Source organism: Salmo salar, chromosome 05 (assembly GCF_965601325.2).
Source record: "Salmo salar chromosome 05, fSalSal1, whole genome shotgun sequence".
Classification (NCBI taxonomy): domain Eukaryota; kingdom Metazoa; phylum Chordata; class Actinopteri; order Salmoniformes; family Salmonidae; genus Salmo; species Salmo salar.
In genome coordinates, this window is record NC_138295.1 from 60,690,094 (window position 1) to 60,711,229 (window position 21,136).

Sequence of the window (21,136 nt, forward strand, 5' to 3'; positions counted from 1 at the left end):
CAATAACCAACAAACTGTCTCTCCAGCTACACAGGGCAGGATACCTCCACTTTATGTTGATAAATTACATACAAAGTATATGATCACAACCCGTCATTGGCCACCAGGGGACAGCAGAACTCCGCATTCACTATTTATCAATGGTCTCTGAAGGGATATAGCAAAGTGTACACACTGTCCCCAGCCAATCAAAACGTAAAATGTATTTATCTGTACCGCTCAATGCAGAGAAAATTCATTTTTATATCCTCTCCTCGTGGATGTATTTATCTCAATGTTATTAGAAAAACATCCCAGATAGATTTGTAAATCTAATTCAAGGAAGAGGAGGCCCAATGGGAGAGGCAGTCGAAGTCCCTCCCACTTTCGTCTTTTCAAACATTACACGACAAAAGGTTGGTCATTTCCGCACCAGACTCACTGTTGTAGTTAGCAGTCAACGATGGGTGGTATTTGAGCAACAAACTAGCTAACCACTAGCTTTTCGTAAAATAACAGCTAGAACTGTATATTTTATTTATTTTTCAAAAGCTTGTTTCTTTATCTAAACGTTAGGCCAAGATGAGTCTGTCGAACTCGATTACACGAGCCACAACTACGATGTTGCATTTTCAAAATGGAGGATCTTCGTACCTAGCTGATGATGCTAGGCCGTTGTACTATTTCCAGGGGGCTGGGGCCATATGTGCTGGGGCGTCACCGAAGTCTAAAGTGGACTTGGGAAATGGGACTGGCGATACTCCACCACGACCCACGACGTTAGGAGTGAATGTCGTGAAAAGCAACGGCCTCGATAATCATTTGTCAGACCGAAGCAACAATGACGACTCTTTGCCGTGCACTCCCCAGATGGCGTCAGAATGTGGGCCTGAACTATCGAATTGTCCATCGGGCGATGAAGTATTGGAACATGATACCAGACAACTCATTGAGAATTTTTTGGGGGACTACACAGGACTGTCTCAGCCTCGATGGACGCAAAGCAAGCCTCTTACGACGATGAAGCGAGTGGTGGAGGACGTAATAGCAAAGCACCGATACGCATACAATGGTACGTAGATTTACAGTAATGATCTCCATAGATCCTTATGGCACTGTATATCCTAATTTTCTTTTTAAAGATGGTACTGAGCTCATGCGCTAACTTGGTTAATAACATAGCAATATTATCAGTAATATGTTTAGTTCGTTTTACTCAGACCTAGATTTTAAAAAATGTATTTTTAGGTATGGTCGCCAAACTTGACTTGGATGACCGATGCGATGACATGGGCGTCATCAATTCTGTGGCCAAGACCATGTTCAGTGACGGGATCACAAACTGGGGTCGCATCGCCAGCCTGGTGGCATTTGGAGCAGTGGTGAGCCAGCACCTGAAGGAGAGGGGCAGGGGACACTGCGTTGAGTTGGTGGGCCAAGAGATTGCCAAATACCTCCTCTCTGACCAAAGTGACTGGCTGATCAAAAACAATGCTTGGGTGAGTCATCTATGTGGTCCATGAGTCATTTGAAAATGTGAGCTAATCTGAGGACAGTTAATCTTATTTAGTCTACTTGTTCAGTAGCTAATCATGAACCTAACTTTGCCTTTTGTCTCTCTCAGAATGGATTTGTAGAGTTCTTTCATGTACAAGATCCTGAGTCCTCAGTAAGGAACACCCTCCTAGCCTTTGCTGGAGTTGCTGGAATTGGGGCAACACTCGCCATGTTCATCAGGTGAATTGAACTATAAAAGACTTACCTGTTACTTTTTTTCAACAAAGAAAATGGACTATTCCCGCAAGTTCTCTGAAATCCTTATATCACCATGGTTGGAATGACTACCCAGTGATGTCCTGCTTAGACAAAGAAGAGGGTCAGTCTGTTGGATTATAATGACGGACTGAATTGGGACGGTGCTTTGGTGTCAAGCTCAAGTTTGCTTTCTTTCCGCATCAATATTTTGGTGCCTTTTTTTGTTTGAGGGGTCATTTGAGGATATTTGGTAGTTGTCGGCAAGTCTCCAAATATATTCATCTGACAACTTAAATCTAATGGACTTGTTAAATTGCGCTTTTATTTAATGTAAAAAGTACAGACATTTTATTTTTGTAATAAATGTATAGTTGAATTTAGACTCGTACAAAGTTAATTCATCTGCAAATTTTCAACTCTCTTTTTAAGTAATCAAGATGGAAAAGCACTAGCTAATAGCTATAATTCACAATGGCAAAGTTCTGCCTCTGACCATAAAGTTGGCTCAAATGACTTGTTTCTATTCCTTGTGATATTAGTCATACATGTACATACAGGGATTGGTGTAAGAAAGACAGAACCTGCATTGAACTGACTACTGAGGGCCTTAGAATTCAACTAAGAAGGTATACCTAGGTTATGGGCATTGAAAATGGAAAGTGCTTACAGCAGAAAGGCTGTATTTTACATGTATGTATGTCATAAAGCCCCTATCTTGCCTACACAACATTCAGAAGTCCATATTCCTGTTCCTTGGGGTAGATTTGCCAGTCTTGCCTGGCAATGCATTTGCGTGGATGCAATGCGACTTCCTGGTTAAGGAAATATTGTGGCTGTTGCACTAGGCTTTACTGGGAGGGGGAAGGGGGTACTTGTTTGAAAGTCAATTGAAAATCCCATTCTCAAGACTGCTGATTTGTATTTGAAGTGTTTCATTTCCAAATTATATCCATGTAAATGAAATGTGCTCGCAGGTATACGTTTTAAATATGAGCATAAAGATTGCACATGGTATCTGGCATTGGTTCAATAGAGGCAAGATCATCTGGACAGTGAACGTGTACACCAGTTTCACCCAACAAACTAGCACTAACCCTCCTGATGCATCTTGCTGGCAAATTCCTTTAATTTCCTGAAGTTAAATTATTTAAAGGATAAAATCATGCAACTTTATTCACTTTTGTGACTGCAATGAATGAAGGATGTGACTTTATTCACTTTGTGGCTGCAATTGTCTCAAAGCAGAAGTTTGACTGTTAACCTGCTGTGAACTTTGAGACTCTACTTCTCGGAAGGGAGGGAGATTTGGTGAAAAGACAGCAGTGACGTCTGTGCTGTGCTAGTTTCTGGTGCTGAAAAGTAAACCCATACACAAATTAATTCCTGTGTTGTACATAGTCATCTACATACACACAGTCAAATGTGTTTATTCACACCATATCCCCCGAACATGCACTGTGAGGTTATTTCCTAGAAATTAAACTTCTGTGGTAACCACGCCTGTATGTGTGTCATAGGCAGACCTCCACCACGGTATCACTTCATCTGCAGCGTCAGTTGTCAGAAACATAATTATTAAACTAAGTCCAGCAGAACCTCTTGGGTGCCTCAACCAATAAAATAAGTTAACAGCAGTCCAAAGATCTTTCACAATGTTGCATAACGTCAGTGACCACCTCCTTTTTAGCTTTTACGTTTTAGAGATTTTTCCACATAATGCATCTGACAGCTCAGTCTGCACCACAATCATAGCGTTGCAGCTGTTGAAGCAAATATTAACCACATCCTTTGTTACTCACACTAATTTACCAACTTGAGTTTCTTCTGCATATTTAATCATGTCTTGATACCAAAGCAGTATTTTATCTCCGAGTGCCACAAGATGTAATGCATCCAGTCTCAATTTATTTCATGATATGCAAAATAAAATGACATGTCATTGAAACCCTCTTGCATGTAGGCCATAAAATGACTGAGCGACAGCCCGGAAATTACCCCTGTTCTTTCTTTGCATATGTCTGTCACTGATGGTGTATACATGTAGAACGGTCAGAACCAGACTGGTTATTGTAGCTGAGGCTTTCACCTAAAGCTTAAGGAGAACTGGAGCAGATGGGGTGGGGGGGGGAATGGCGGAAGGAAGCATTGCACATTGCTGGCCTATCTAATCAGGCATGCTTTTAGACAGCTATGGAAATCAGCCACAGAGCAGGTATTGTTTGACCTCTGCTGGGCCGAGGGAAGTTGGAGATATCACAGAGGGTAGTGACGCAAGTTGAGGGGAAATGAGAGTTCACTTTTGTGTTTGCACTCCGTCTCATAAGAACAGTTCTCCAAATGTAATATGTGTAACTTCTGAGGTTGTCAATGAGAAAATGACATGACTACACTGTAGAAGACTCACTAGTCTCACCAAGGCTAATCTTGGAACAAATTCACATTACCTGTGTCAGAGAATGCCATACTTCGGATAAAGAGGATTTTCTTTGGTAATGAAAGGTGGTATGGAAACAACAATATGCTAGAGCAGGTATGCTCAATGCTGTCAGGGGTACGCCAAATAAAAATGTGATTCACATTAACAAAAAACAAGTGTGTGTGTGTATATATACACACAACTGTTCAAAAGTTTGGGGTCACTTAAATGTTCTTGTTTTTGAAAGAAAAGCACGTTTTTGTCCATTAAAATAACATCAAGTTGATCAGAAATACAGTGTAGACATTTGTTCATTTTGTAAATGACCATTGTAGCTGGAAACGGCAGATTTCTTTATGGATTATCTACATAGGTGTACAGAGGCCCATTATCAGCAACCATCACTCCTGTGTTCCAATGGCACGTTGTGTTAGCTAATCCAAGTTTATCATTTTAAAAGGCTAATTGATCATTAGAAAACCCTTTTGCAATTAAGTTAGCACAGCTAAAAACTGTTGTGCTGATTTAAAGAAGCAATAAAACTGATCTTTAGACTAGTTGAGTATCTGGAGCATCAGCATTTGTGGATTCGATTACAGGCTCAAAATGGCCAGAAACAAAGAACGTTCTTCTGAAACTTGTCAGTCTATTCTTGTTCTGATAAATGAAGGCTATTCCATGCAAGAAACTGAAGATCTGGTACAACGCTCTGTACTACTCCCTTCACAGAACAGCACAAACTGGCTCTAACAAGAATAGAAAGAGGAGTGGGAGGCCCCGGTGCACAACTGAGCAAGAGTACAAGCACATTAGTGTCTAGTTTAAGATACAGACACCTCACAAGTCCTCAACTGGCAGCGTCATTAAATAGTACCCGCAAAACACCAGTCTCAACGTCAACAGTGAAGAGGAGACTCCGGGAGCACATCCAATGATAGCATCAGTAATTCTACATTTGTTGTTGGCCTAGCTAGCATGTACACTGACAGTTGTGAATCTGATGCAACCAAAGCGCTACTGCCCCCTTACCCGGGAAAGCACCAAACCTGTTGGGACGTTGGACCATCGTAGAGGCGCAAATATGATGAGAACTTCATTGATTTGGGGTTCACTTATATTGGGAGTAGTGCCTTTCCTCAGCCACAGTGTGTTATGTGCAAAAGTACTATCTCACAACTCGATGAAACATTCACTCTTGTGTAGACATTTAGAAACAAAACATGCCAATTTGAAAAATAGGCCATGTGTTTTTTGAGCTAGAATTAAGACTACTTTTGAGTAGATGTGTATAAAAGCAACAGATACCATTAATAAGGGGCTAGAAGCATCCTATATGGTGAACTACCAAGTGGCTAGGACAGGCAAGCCCCATACTATTATGGAGGACTTAATTCTTCCTGCTGCTGTGGATATGGCTGAGGGAAAAAGCCTATTCAGACAATGCCTTCATCAAACAACGCTGTTTGACGACGCATCAGTGACCTGGCAGGAGATGTTTTGAAACAATTACTGCTTCGCATACAACCAGTGAATTCTATGCGTTACAGCTGGATGAGTCAACAGACGTTGCGGGCCTGGCACAGCTCCTGGTATATGTCTGTTACGTTTATGGGGGGTCAGTTAAGGAAGACATCCTCTTCTGGAAACCAGGACAACAGGAGAGGATATTTTGAAAGTACTGGACAGCTTTGTGTCATCAAATGGACGTGTTGGTATCTGTACTGATGGCGCAAAAGCCATGACAGGGAGACATAGTGGAGTGGTAATGTGCGTGCAAGCAGCTGCTCCCGACGCTACTTGGGTACACTGCAGCATCCACCGAGAGGCTCTTGCTGCCAAGGGAACGTTTTGGACATTACAGTGAAAATGGTTAACTTTGTTAAAGCAAGGCCCCTGAACTCTCTATTTCCTGCACTATGCAATGATATGGGCAGCGACCATGTAACGCTTTTACAACATACAGAAGTGCGCTGGTTATCAAGGGGCAAAGTATTGACACGTTCTTTATTTATTTAGAGACGAGCTTAAAGTTTTCTTTACTGACCATCATTTTCACTTGTCTGACTGCTTGTATAATGACGAGTTTCTCACACGACTGGCCTATCTGGGTGATGTTTTTTCTCGCCTGAATGATCTGAATCTAGGATTACAGGGACTCTCCGCAACTATATTCAATGTACGGGACAAAATTGAGGCTATGATTAAGAAGTTGGAGCTCTTCTCTGCGTTAACAAGGACAACACACAGGTCTTTCCATCATTGTATGATATTTTTTTCAAGCTTACGGACAATGTCAAATGTGATATAGCGAAGCACCTGAGTGAGTTGGGTGCGCAATTACGCAGGTACTTTCTCGAAACGGATGACACAAACAACTGGATTCGTTATCCCTTTCATGCCCTGCCTCCAGTCCACTTACCGATATCTGAACAAGAGAGCCTCATTGAAATTGCAACAAGTGGTTCTGTGAAAATTGTATTTAATCAGAAGCCACTACCAGATTTCTGGGTTGGGCTGCGCTCAGAGTATCCTGCCTTGGCAAATCGCGCTGTTAAGACACTTTTGCCCTTTGCAACCACGTACCTATGTGAGAGTGGCTTCTTGGCCTCCACTAGCATGAAAACTAAATATAGGCACAGACTGTGTGTGGGAAATGATTTAGGACTGAGACTCTCTCCAATACAACCCAACATTGTGGAGTTATGTGCATCCTTTCAAGCACACCCTTCTCATTAACCTGTGGTGAGTTATTCACAATTTTTGATGAACAAATAAAGTTTTATATGTAAGATGGTTAAATAAAGAGCAAAATTATTGATTATTGTTTGTGCCCTGGTCCTATAAGAGCTGTTTGTCACTTCCCCACGAGCCGGGTTGTGACAAACTCACACGCATTCTAATGTTTAATAAATGTATTGTGTGTGTGTGTGTGTGTGTGTGTGTGTGTGTGTGTGTGTGGTGTGTGTGTGTGTGTGGCAGGCTAACAATGATGGCAAAATAACATTTCAGACTGCGCAGACTCTGTTGCTAGAGGGGGTACGCAGCTGGAGGTTGAATGTTTGAAGGGGTACGGGACTATAGAAAGTTTGGGAACCACTGTGCTAGAGTAAACATACTATGTACTTTAATCTAATTTAATGTGAACAGTGTTGTTGGGGAGGGCTGCAGCTATATCAAGCCTCAATTAAGGGAATCCTTTCAAAGGGTTATGCTGCGCTTGGTCATTAATGATCCCTGTGTGTGTGTGGTGTGTGTGTGTGTGTGTGTGTGTGTGTGTGTGTGTGTGTGTGTGTGTGTGTGTGGTAGTTCTGTTTGTTCAGATCTCCTCTGTCGTCTCTGGTTACAGCACAAACACACATCCATAGAGGTCTTATGAGGAATCATAGTAGGCCCTCTCCATGGTGACTGGTGCTCACGTCAGACCTCGTCTAATCCTCCTGATGATGACGTTGGCAGCCACCATGTTTACCGTCACCAAAGGGCTAGTTCATGTGGGCTTTGCCAAGCACTTGCTACTCAGGCCTGGGCAACTCCAGTACTCGGGGGCTTGATTTGGTGTCACACTTTTGACCCAGCTCCAGGTAACACCTGACTCTAATAATCAACTAGTCATGATTTTCAGTTAAAAATGGAATTAGTTTAAATCAGTTGTGTTTGCTAGTAGGGCTGGGCGATATGGCCAAAATCTCATATCCAGATATAGGTCATTTCATATCCCGATAATGATACATATCACGATATAGCACATTTTCTGTAAATTCAATGAATAAATAGTTTATATAAAATGACCAAATGTAAAGGCCTATTTATTATTACATTTTGAATTGTACTCAACAAATAAAAAGGTAGTTACTCATATTTGATTATTTTATTTAGAACCTGTGCAAATGTTCAATTAAGCATGTAACAAAATATAAAATATGAATGTATCAAATCTAAAAAGGTAAATAGGAAACACTTCAACTATAGTTGCAAACAAAATAAATATATATAATATACAGTTTAAGTCGGAAGTTTACATACACTTAGGTTGGAGTCATTAAAACTCGTTTTTCAACCACTCCACAAATGTCTTGTTAACAAACTATAGTTTATCGGTTAGGACATCTACTTTGTGCATGACACAAAGCATTTTTCCATCAGTTGTTTACAGATAGATTATTTCACTTATAATTCAATGTATCACAATTCCAGTGGGTCAGAAGTTTATATACACTAAGTTGACTGTGCCTTTAAACAGCTTGGAAAATTCCAGAAAATGATGTCATGGCTTTAGAAGCTTCTGATAGGCTAATTGACATCATTTTAATCAATTGGAGGTGTACCTGTGGATGTATTTCAAGGCCTACCTTCAAACTCAGTGCCTCTTTGCTTGACATCACGGGAAAATCAAAAGAAATCAGCCAAGATCCTCAGAAAAGGCTTAAGGACAACAAAATAAAGGTATTGGAGTGGCCATCACAAAGCCCTGACCTCAATCCTATAGAAAATGTGTGGGCAGAACTGAAAAGGCGTGTGCAAGCAAGGAGGCCTACAAACCTGACTCAGTTACACCAGCTCTGTCAGGAGGAATGGGCCAAAATTCACCCAGCTTATTGTAGGAAGCTTGTGAAAGGCCACCCGAAACATTTGACCCAAGTTAAACTATTTTAAGGCTATGCCACCAAATACTAATTGAGCGTATGTAAACTTCTGACCCACTGGAAGTGTGATAAAATAAATAAAAGCTGAAATAAATAATTCTCTCTACTATTATTCTGACATTTCACATTCTTAAAATAAAGTGGTGATCCTAACTGACCTAAGACAGGACATTTTTACTATAATTACATGTCAGGAATTGTGAAAAACTGAGTTTAAATGTATTTGGCTATGTAAACTACCGACTTCAACTGTATATAATGCACACACACACACACACACACACACTAACGATCAAACGTTTTAGAACACCTACTCATTCAAGGGTTTTTCTTTATTTTGACTATTTTCTACATTGTACAATAATTGTGAAGACATCAACTATGAAATAACACATATGGAATCATGAAGTAACCATAAAAAGTGTTAACCTGTTGGGGATAGGGGGCAGTATTTGCACGGCCGGATAAAAAACGTACCCGATTTAATCTGGTTACTACTCCTGCCCAGTAACTAGAATATGCATATAATTATTGGCTTTGGAAAGAAAACACCCTAAAGTTTCTAAAACTGTTTGAATGGTGTCTGTGAGTATAACAGAACTCATATGGCAGGCAAAAACCTGAGAAGATTCCTTACAGGAAGTGGCCTGTCTGACCATTCCTTGAGCTTCTTGACTCTGTTTATTGAAGACTGAGGATCTTTGCTGTAACGTGACACTTCCTACGGCTCCCATAGGCTCTCAGAAGGCGGGAAAAAGCTGAATGATGTAATTCCATCCCCAGGCTGAAACACATTATCGCTTTTGGCAAGTGCTCTATCAGAGGACAATGGGCTGAGGCGCGTGCACGAGTCGACCCCATGTTTTTATTTTCTGTCGTCTTTGAACCTAAACACAGATTCCCGGTCGGAATATTATCGCTTTTTTACGAGAAAAATGGCATAAAAATTGATTTTAAACAGCGGTTGACATGCTTCGAAGTACGGTAATGGAATATTTAGACATTTTTTGTCACGAAATGCGTCGTGCACCCTTCTTTACCATTCGGATAGTGTCTTGAACGCACGAACAAAACAGAGATTATTTGAACATAACTATGGATTATTTTGAACCAAACCAACATTTGTTATTGAAGTAGAAGTCCTGGGAGTGCATTCTGACGAAGACAGCAAAGGTAATAACATTTTTCTTATAGTAAATCTGATTTTGGTGAGTGCTAAACTTGGTGGGTGTCTAAATAGCTAGCCCTGTGATGCCGGGCTATCTACTGAGAATATTGCAAAATGTGCTTTCACTGAAAAGCTATTTTAAAATCGGACATAGCGAGTGCATAGAGGAGTTCTGTATCTATAATTCTTAAAATAATTGTTATGTTTTTTGTGAACGTTTATCGTGAGTAATTTAGTAAATTTGCGGGGGGTATGCTAGTTCTGAACGTCACATGCTAATGTAAAAAGCTGGTTTTTGATATAAATATGAACTTGATTGAACAAAACATGCATGTATTGTATAACATAATGTCCTAGGGTTGTCATCTGATGAAGATCATCAAAGGTTAGTGCTGCATTTAGCTGTGGTTTGGGTTTATGTGACATTATATGCTAGCTTGAAAAATGGGTGTCTGATTATTTCTGGCTGGGTACTCTGCTGACATAATCTAATGTTTTGCTTTCGTTGTAAAGCCTTTTTGAAATCGGACAGTGTGGTTAGATTAACGAGAGTCTTGTCTTTAAAATGGTGTAAAATAGTAATATGTTTGAGAAATTGAAGTAATAGCATTTCTAAGGTATTTGAATAACGCGCCACGGGATTCAACTGGCTGTTGAGTAGGTGGGACGATTTCGTCCCGCCGACCCTAGAGAGGTTAAACAAATCAAAATATATTTTAGATTCTTCAAAGTAGCCACCCTTTGCCTTGATGACAGCTTTGCACACTCTTGGCATTCTCTCAACCAGCTTCATGATGTAGTCACCTGGAATGCAGGTGTGCCATCTTAAAAGTTAATTTGTGGAATTTCTTTCCTTCTTAATGCGTTTGAGCCAATCAGTTGTGTTGTGACAAGGAAGGGGGGTATACAGAAGATAGCCCTATTTGGTAAAAGACCAAGATACAGACACCTCACAAGTCCTCAACTGGCAGCATCATTAAATAGTACCCACAAAACACCAGTCTCAGCGTCAACAGTGAAGAGACAACTCTGGGATGCTAGCCTTCTAGGCAGAGTTGCAAAGAAAAAGCCATATCTCAGACACACCAATAAAAATTAAGATGGGCAATAGAACACAGACTCTCGACAGAGGAAGATTGGGAAAAAAAAGTGTTATGGACAGACGAGTTTGAGGTGTTCGGATCACAAAGAACAACTTTCGTGAGATGCAGAAAAATGAAAAGATGCTGGAGGAGTGCTTGATGCCATCTGTCAAGCATGGTGGAGGCAATGTGATTACCTGGGGGTGCTTTGGTGGTGGTGGTATAGTGGGAGATTTGTACAGGGTAAAAGGGATCTTGAAGAAGGAAGGCTATCAATCCATTTTGCAACGCCATGCCATACCCTGTGGATGGCACTTAATTGGAGCCAATTTCCTCCTACAACAGGACAATGACCCAAAGCACAGCTCCAAACTATGCAATAACTATGTAGGGAAGAAGCAGTCAGCTAGTATTCTGTCTATAATGGAGTGGCTAGCACAGTCACCGGATCTCAACCCTATTGAGCTGTTGTGGGAGCAGCATGACCGTATGGTACGTAAGAAGTGCTCATCAAGCCAATCCAACTTGTGGGAGGTGCTTCAGGAAGCATGGGGTGAAATCTCTTCAGATTACCTCAACAAATTGCCAACTACAATTCCAAAGGTCTGCAAGGCTGTAATTGATGCAAATGTAGGATTCTTTGACGAAAGCAAAGTTTGAAGGACACAATTTATTATTTCAATTAAAAATCATTATTTATAACCTTGTCAATGTCTTGACTAGATTTCCTATTCATTTTTCAACTCATTTCATGTATGTTTTCATGGAAAACAAGGACATTTCTAAGTGACCCCAAACGGGTATGTATGTATGTATGTATGTATGTATGTATGTATGTATGTATGTATGTATGTATGTATGTATGTATGTATGTATGTATGTGGTATGTGGAAGTGTATATTGGCTATGGCGTCTCAAAATGGACAAACAGTATTGCCACGTTTCTCTTTTCTAGCAAAGGTTGTTTTAGGGCGTATGCGAGCACACTTGTTCAGTTCACCTGCCAAGATCGGCTGATGTGTGCGGAAGTCTTAGGGCAGTTGAAATCAGTGAGTGGCATAATTTTTGGAGTTTCTTGCATTTGGAATTCTATTGAATTCTACTTATCACGCTATGCCACAATAAACATAAAGTTCAAATGCCGAGACTCTGAGACCATCGAGTGCTTTTGAAGTGACAGATTGGCGTGAAATCTGTAGCCCCCGCTGTGTTGAATCAGCACAATGGACAGTGCCCTATACACTAAAGCGAGGCCGTTTTGGTAATGAATATTTATATAATAATTCACCTATTACAAACAGCCTATGTGAATGCAGCAGTACACACAGCTGTCTTACCAAAATATTACAAACTAAATGCTGAAAGTAGTAGCCTAGTTATTCATGCATACAAACATGCAACATGCAAACTTTTTTTCTAAGAGTGTAGACTTACCTGGGCTGGCTTCTCTTCCAAGATCGTCAGGAACAGTCAGAGTGGGAGGGGGCTATGGAGCCATTATCCTGGTGGAGCTTGTGGAATGGTGGGTAGGCTCTGCACGTGGCGCTCGGTAGCATCATTGCTGCTGGGCTTGGTGGCAGCTTCGGTGTTTTGATGCTGCTGCTGGTCCTTGCTCTCCTTTTCCCTTTGGCGAAGCCAATTTATAATATCCATTGTGGCAGTGGCAGATTATCTGGTTAGACCTAGCTAAATAGGCTAAGGCAAATAATACTGATGCTTTTCACAGCTATCTTAGAAGCTAACTAAACTGTGGTGGTGGGGCGTGAGGCAGAGATGAGTGAAGCAGCTTCAATGGTAAATTAGACCCTGCCCGTATAAATCAAAATCTAATATTACAGGCGGAGGAGCATCACGTTATTCACTTAGCCTACCAGAGATGAGAAGCATTTTCCACGCTTTTTATGGAAACCCAAAGGAGGCGAACATAACCACCCCAGTGGCTTTCCATGGCCCCTCTTTACACACCGCGGTGCGATGTGTCCATTGTGCTGACACATTGCAGCAGAGACCAATTTTCTGCCAACCTGTCAATTAATCATTTGACCTTTTTTGTTATTTTTATATAGGGACATAAAACTGAGGGGACTGAGCCTCCTCCCCCCCCCCCCCCCCCTTGTGGAGCCGGGCCGAGTTCCCATGAAAGTCCTACCCACCGTGACCAGGCTCATTGTTAAGGTTGGGCAAGGAAGTTTCAGTGTAACTTGTAGCAGATTGGCTTCACATCACACATACTTCAGTGTTCAGGCAATCCACCCTACGCAGTCCTGGCCTGCCTGATGCGACTCAAGTGGTAGACAGCTAGGGAGAGCTGTGACACACTGATCTGGATAAAAGTCCTAAAGTTGTTTTGGAAGGGGGTGGCGCTCGGGGGGCTGTGAGTTGATGGCCATGTTGGTGTTTGAGTGAGAAAGACAGAGACTTTCCAGACTCTTAAGTCAGGAGGACTTTGCAGACTAACACAGTCCGCCCCCTCAAACACTGTTGGGATCTAGCCCTAACGTTAACTAACTCGCATGCAATTCAAGCGTGAGGCCGAGACATTATCTAGAAACGACCATCTAGCTACCTATTGGCCAGTAATGGCAGCATTTGAGAAGAAGCTGCTCATAGTGGGAGATGGAGCGTGTGGAAAGACCAGTCTGCTCATCATCTTCAGTGTAGACCGGTTCTCCGAGATCGACGCGCCCACTGTCTTTGTGCAATCTGTACTTGTATATGAGTGGATTTGCTATATGAACACTTCCCTTGTGAACCTGTACTGCAATGTAGCTGAAGTGCTCAGTCAGGTGAAATGTGGTGTCATACCTGCCAATTTAGTGCACACACTGTGACCTATAGTCTTTATGATTATTTAGAATGTTTGATCATACAGGCATAACGTTTTCTGAAATAAATGTGCGTCATATAAAACCCTATGTGCATCTTCATATGCACGCACAAGGACCAGCCTGGAAAACTCTTGTTAACACAATGTTAACAGGTATCTTTTGGTATTTGTGTAATAATAACTGTGTTATCTGTTCTTGCTTTGTCTAAGGTGTTTCTTAATCATGCTTCATCTCTGCCTGGTCACACCCATGAAACTAGCCAACTACCAACACAGAATCAAATACCTGTAGCTCAGGAGTGGACTACTAGCATATATGTGATGTTCTTCTCTTCACCCAGTGGTTGCAAGGGAAGCATTCTATAAATGTGCCTTTTGAGGGCATGTTTACCTAAAGCAGACTTTACCTAAAGCAGACTTTACCGGAGGAAAGAAAAATAGGTAGTGCAATGGATAAGGTGTCCCAGATTTTACCTTTGTTCTCTATCGCCATTTCCTGCCTGTGCATAAAGTCAACACTGCACAGCAGAGGTTTGTCACCTGTAAAGTTGTAAACCGGTTTGTTTCTATGCCATCAACTACTTTGTATTTTACATTCTTTAAATAGTTTGTAGTCTTCTGGAATGTGGACGTTTTACCCTCCCCATTCAGGCCTACCTTTAACATCAAGGAATGTCTCAGACTATAACCACAACAGGCTAAAAGCTTCTCTCTTTTAAAAAAAAATCAGGTCACTATCTTTAATTCACTAAAGCTTCTCTCACAATTTGTTTCTTTTTCTCAACAACAAGATTGGGATTTAGGTTATTTGCAAGTTTATGTAACTTCTACAAGTGGGCTGGCTTTAACTGCAGTTTCAAGAAAGCAAAGTTGTGGATTGGCTGAAAGTTTCTCCACTTCCCCTTAGCAACAGCCAACTGAGTCCTGCCCCTGAAACTTAAAAAGCAACATTTTCCCAGAAGTCAGCTGACACAGAAGTTTATCTGTGACAGCAGAGAGAATGGAGACTAATCTTCTACGCAGTCCATTTTACTTCTGAATCAAATGGTGCACTGGTACTTTGGATTAATAGGACATGAGATGTAGTGCAGGGCCAGAGTATAGCCTTGGGAATTCTAGAGTTTGCCCAGTTCCCGTAGTGCTGTAATACATGCCACCTCAGTGTGAACTCTGAACCCAATCCCACACACTCAGAGTTGCATGGCCATGGGGCTGAGCTCACATCTCATCCACATGGTACACTGTGTCATGTCCTCAAATATAAAGCACATTCATTGTCTGTCAGTTGAACTGTTAATTTTGCATTGGACTGTTTTGCCTTTGTAGGAATAATTTGCTGTTCCACTTTTGGACCACCTTGCCTTCAACTGAATAACTTGTTCCACATTTACCAACATTAAGGCCAAATGAATTTTACACTGAACAAAAATATAAATGCATCATGCAACAATTTCAAAGATTTTACTGAGTTACAGTTCGTATAAGGAAATCAGTAAATTGAAATAAATGCATTAAGCACTAATCTATGGATTTCACATGACTGAGAATACAGACATGTATCTGTTGGTCACAGATACCTTAAAAGAAAGGTAGGGGCGTGGATCAGAAAACCAGTCAGTATCTGGTGTAACCACCATTTGCTTCATGCAGCCTGACACACCTCCTTCGCATAGAATTGATCAGGATGTTGATTGTGGCCTGTGGAATGTTTATCCACTCCTCTTCAATGGCTGTGCGAAGTTGCTGGATATTGGCGGGAACTGGAACACGCTGTCGTACACGTCGATCCAGAGCATCATAAACATGCTCAATGGCTGACATGTCTGGTGAGTATGCAGGCCATGGAAGAACTGGGACATTTTCAGCTTCCAGGAATTGTGTACAGGTCTTTGCGACATGGGGCCGTGCATTATAATGCTGAAACATAAGGTGATGGCGGCGGATGAATGGCACGACAATGGGCCTCGGGATCTCGTCATGGTTTCCCTGTGCATAAATTGCCATTGATAAAATGCAACTGTGTTCGTTGTACGTGGCTTATGCCTGCCCAAACCATAACCCCACCACCACCATGGGGAACTCTGTTCACAACGTTGATATCAGCAAACCGCTTGCCCACTCGATGACAGACACGCTGTCTACAATCTGCCTAGTACAGTTGAAACCGGGATTCATCCATGAAGAGCACACTTCTCCAGTGTGCCAGTGGCCATCGAAGGTGAGCATTTGCCCACTGAAGTCAGTTATGACGCCAAACTGCAGTCAGGTCAAGTCCCTGGTGAGGACGACTAGCACGCAGATTGGCTTCCCTGAGACGGTTTCTGACAGTTTGTGCAGAAATTCTTAGGTTGTGCAAACCAACAGTGTCATCAGCTGTCCAGGTGGCTTCTCAGATGATCCTGCAGGTGAAGAAGCGAGATGTGGAGGTCCTGGGCTGGCGTGGTTACACGTGGTCTGCGGTTGTGAGGCTGGTTGGACATACTGCCAAATGCTTTAAAATAACATTGGAGGCGGCTTATGGTATTGAAATTAACATTCAATTATCTGGCAACATCTCTGGTGGACATTCCTGCAGTCAGCATGCCAATTGCACACTCCCCCAAAAAACTTCAGACATCTGTGGCATTGTGTTGTGTGACAAAACTGTACATTTTAGAGTGGTCTTTTATTGTCCCCAGCACAAGGTGCACCTGTGTAAGGATCATGCTATTTAATCATCTTATATGCCACACCTGTCAGGTGAATGCATTATCTTGTCAAAGGAGAAATGCTCACTAACAGGGATATAAACAAATTTGTGCACAAAATTTGAGAGAAATAAGATTTGTGTGCGTATGGAACATTTCTGGGATCTTGTATTTCAGCTCATGAAACATGGGATCAACACTTTACATGTTGTGTTTATATTTTTGTTCAGTATAAGTTTACTTTTCCAAACCTATTGGCGCAAGAGATACATTTTAACTGTCCCTTTTCTCAGTACATTGTAGTCTCAGGGAGGGCAGTAACCTCAGATATGAGGGCATAGTGGGCCATTCCAGATAGGGCCTGTTTTCCCACCCTCTGTGAGAGGACAACAGTGCAGTCCAGAGACAAATATTCCCTACAGTAGGGGTGTAACATGTTCCCAAGAATTCCAACTCATAACATACCGGAAGGAAGCAGTGGGTGGTGCATGTAATGTTACTAAGAATACCAATCCAGCCAGAACACTGCGTTCTTTGTGGATTCTAACTTGGAGACCAGGCAACACCCATCTTTGAGGACAATTTCACCCCTTGCAGTGGTTATAGGCTACTCTAGTGTTTTGACATCCACCATTGTGTTTAATGTTAATGGTTTACTTTTACCTTTAATAATTTGTTTCACGTTGCATGCATAGGTGGTCATTCTATTTACTGTGTAACTATTTTGAGAGTCACAATTGCATTCTTTCAACTGCCACAGTGTAATGTGTGTCTATACACAGTCAAATCAAACTTTATTTGCTACATGCACCGAATACAAGAAGTGTGGACTTTACCGTGAAATGTTACTTACAAGCCCTTAACCAACAGTGCAGTTCAAGAAGAAGAAAATATTTTCCAAGTAGACTAAAATAAAATGTAATAATAAAAGTAACACAATAAGAATAACAATAATGAGGCTATATACAGGGGCACCGGTACCGAGTCAGTGTGCGGGGGTACAGGCTAGTTGAGGTAATCTGTACATGTAGGTTGGGGCGAAGTTACTGTACTGTACGGCGAGTAGCAGCAGTGTACGGGGGGGGAGGGGGTGTCAATGTAAATTGTCCGGTGGTGATTTTATGAATTGTTCAGCAGTCTAATGGCTTGGGGGTAGAAGCTGTTGAGGAGCCTTTTGGTCCTAGACTTTTGGTCCTAGACTGTGCGGTGGCCTTTCCTCTGACACCGCCTATTATATAGGTCCTGGATGGCAGGAAGCTTGGCCCCAGTGATGTACTGGGCCGTTCGCACTACCCTCTGTAGTGCCTTACGGTCAGATGCCGAGGAGTTGCCATACCAGGCGGTGATGTCAGGATCAGGTGATGTCAGGATGCTCTCGATGGTGCAGCTGTAGAACCTTTTGAGGATTTGGGGACTCATGCCAAATCTTTTCAGTCTCCTGAGGAGGAAAAGGTTTTGTTGTGCCCTCTTCACGACTGTCTTGGTATGTTTGGACCATGATAGTTCGTTGGTGATGTGGACACCAAGGAACTTGAAACTCTCAACCTGCTCCACTACAGCCCTGTCGATGTTAATGGGGGCCTGTTCGGCCCACCTTTTCCTGTAGTCCACGATCAGCTCCTTTGTCTTGCTCACATAGAGGGAGAGGTTGTTGTCCTGGCACCACACTGCCAGTTCTCTGACCTCCTCCCTATAAGCCGTCTCATCGTTGTCGGTGATCAAGCCTACCACTGTTGTATCGTCAGCAAACTTAATGAACCATGCAGTCGTGTGTGAACAGGGAATACAGGAGGGGACTAAGTACACACCCCTGAGGGGCCCCAGTGTTAAGGATCAGCGTGGCAGACGTGTTGTTGCCTACTCTTACCACCTGGGGGTGGCCCGTCAGGAAGTCCAGGATCCACTTGCAGAGGGAGGTGTTTAGTCCCATAATCCTTAGCTTAGTAATGAGCTTCGTGGGCATTATGGTGTTGAATGCTGAGCTGTAGTCAATGAACAGCATTCTCACATAGGTGTTCCTTTTGTCCAGGTGAGAAAGGGCAGTGTGGAGTGCGATTGAGATTGCGTCATCTGTGGATCTGTTGGGGCGGTATGCATATTAGAGTGGATCTAGGGTGTCCGGGAGGATGCTGTTGATGTGAGCCATGACCTGCCTTTCAAAGCACCTCATGGCTACCGACGTGACTGCCATGGGGCGGTAATCATTTAGGCAGGTTACCTTCGCTTCCTTGGGCACAGGGACTATGGTGTTCTGCTTGAAACATGTAGGTATTACAGACTTTTCAACGTCAGGGAGAAGTTGAAAATGTCAGTGAAGACACTTGACAGTTGGTCCGCGAATGCTTTGAGTACACGTCCTGGTAATCCATTTGGCCCCGCGGCTTTGTGAATGTTGACCTGTTTAAAGGTTTTGTTCACAACGGCTACCGAGAGCGTTATCACAGAACAGCTGGTGCTCTCGTGCATGCTTCACTGTTGCTTTCCTCAAAGCGCTCATAAAAGGCATTTTGCTCATCTGGTAGGCTTGCGGCACTGGGCAGCTCACCTCTGGTTTTCCCTTTGTAGTCCATAATAGTTTTCAAGCCCTGCCACGTCCGACGAGCATCAGAGCCGGTGTAGTAGGATTCAATCTTAATCCTGTATTGACGCTTTGCTGTGTGTACTTGTTAAATACCAGAGAATTACCATGAAACTAGGTGAAAATGCAGTTTTTAAACTAGACAGCGTTTGACTTCACAGAAACTCATATGAACCCATTGCACTGTAACAGTTTGTGCCTTTGTAATGGTGTCTTGGTGTCATGTTTGCATAGAGATTATATGGCAAACATTTAAATAGACTTGTAGACCCTTTCCATGGCTTTTAGCTTCTTAAGGTCAAGCTGCAACAGGCCAAGACCCGTTTGCCCTCGACGCTCTCAGGTGTGATGTTGTTTTATATGGTGAGTCCATTAAGTGGGTGGGGGTCAAAGGGTTTTGTGTCTCTCCTCGCCTGTGTTTCAAAACAGTGATAAAAACCACCCAAAGCATCACCAGGGATTGATTGGGATCAAATGGTCAGGTTTGATATTATTTGCCCCTAGCTAACATTCCTAGCTTCATTCTATCTATGGAGCATGTATGACACCAACTCATCCAATTGAATAGGGCACATTGTGATAAATAACACCTACGGAATTGCCCACATGGCCAAGGGAAAAAAGTTGTGTGACGGTATACAGTGGTGTAAAGTACTTAAGTAAAAATACTTTAAAGTACTACTTAAATAATTTTTGGGGGGTTATCTGTACTTACTATTTGTATTTTGGACAACTTTTACTTTTAGTTCACTACATTCCAAAAACAAATTCTGTACTTTTTACTCCATACATTTTCCCTGACACCCAAAAGTACTCGTTACATTTTGTATGCTTATCAGGACAGAAAAATGGTCCAGTTCACACACTTACAGTTGAAGTCGGAAGTTTACATACACTTAGGTTGGAGTCATTAAAACTTGTTTTTCAACCACTCCACAAATTTCTTGTTAACAAACTATAGTTTTGGCAAGTCGGTTAGGACATCTACTTTGTGCATGACACAAAGCATTTTTCCAACAGTTGTTTACAGATAGATTATTTCACTTATAATTCACTGTATCACAATTCCAGTGGGTCAGAAGTTTACATGCGCTAAGTTGACTGTGCCTTTAAACAGCTTGGAAAATTCCAGAAAAGGATGTCATGGCTTTAGAAGCTTCTGATAGGCTAATTGACATCATTTGAGTCAATTGGAGGTGTACCTGTGGATGTATTTCAAGGCCTACCTTCAAACTCAGTGCCTCTTTGCTTGACATCATGGGAAAATCAAAAGAAATCAGCCTAGACCTCAGGAAGAAAATTGTAGACCTCCACAATTCTGGTTCATCCTTGGGAGCAATTTCCAAATGCCTGAAGGTACCACGTTCATCTGTACAAACAACAGTACGCAAGTATAAACACCATGGGACCACGCAGCCGTCATACCGCTCAGGAAGGAGACGCATTCTGTCTCCTAGAGATGAACGTACTTTGGTGTGAAAAGTGCAAATCAATCCAGAACAACAGCAAAGGACCTTGTGAAGATGCTGGAGGAAACAGGTACAAAAGTATCTGTATCCACAGTAAAACGAGTCCTATATCGGCATAACCTGAAAGGCCGCTCAGCAAGGAAGAAGCCACTGTTCCAAAACCGCCATAAAAAAGCCAGACTACGGTTTGCAACTGCACATGGGGATAAAGATCGTACTTTTTGGAGAAATGTCCTCTGGTCTGATGAAACAAAAATAGAACTGTTTGGCCATAATGACCATCGTTAATTTTTGGAGGAAAAGGGGAGATGATTGCAAGCTGAAGAACACCATCCCAACTGTGAAGCACGGGGGTGGCAGCATCATGTTGTGGGGGTGCTTTGTTGCAGGAGGGACTGCTGCACTTTACAAAATAGATGGCATCATGAGGTAGAAACATTATGTGGATATATTGAAGCAACATCTCAAGACATCAGTCAGGAAGTTAAAGCTTGGTCGCAAATGGGTCTTCCAAATGGACAATGACCCCAAG

General features: G+C 42.2%; 1 protein-coding gene across 1 annotated transcript; it reads left to right on the forward strand.

Annotated features, from left to right (window-relative positions):
• Nucleotides 1–406: 406 nt before the first annotated feature.
• Nucleotides 407–2,110, forward strand: mcl-1 (myeloid leukemia differentiation protein homologue). Its single transcript, NM_001123562.1, is given in 3 exon segments — nucleotides 407–1,051; nucleotides 1,228–1,478; nucleotides 1,604–2,110. Coding segments are annotated over 3 exon segments (858 nt in total). The 5' UTR covers nucleotides 407–561; the 3' UTR covers nucleotides 1,721–2,110.
• Nucleotides 2,111–21,136: the final 19,026 nt, after the last annotated feature.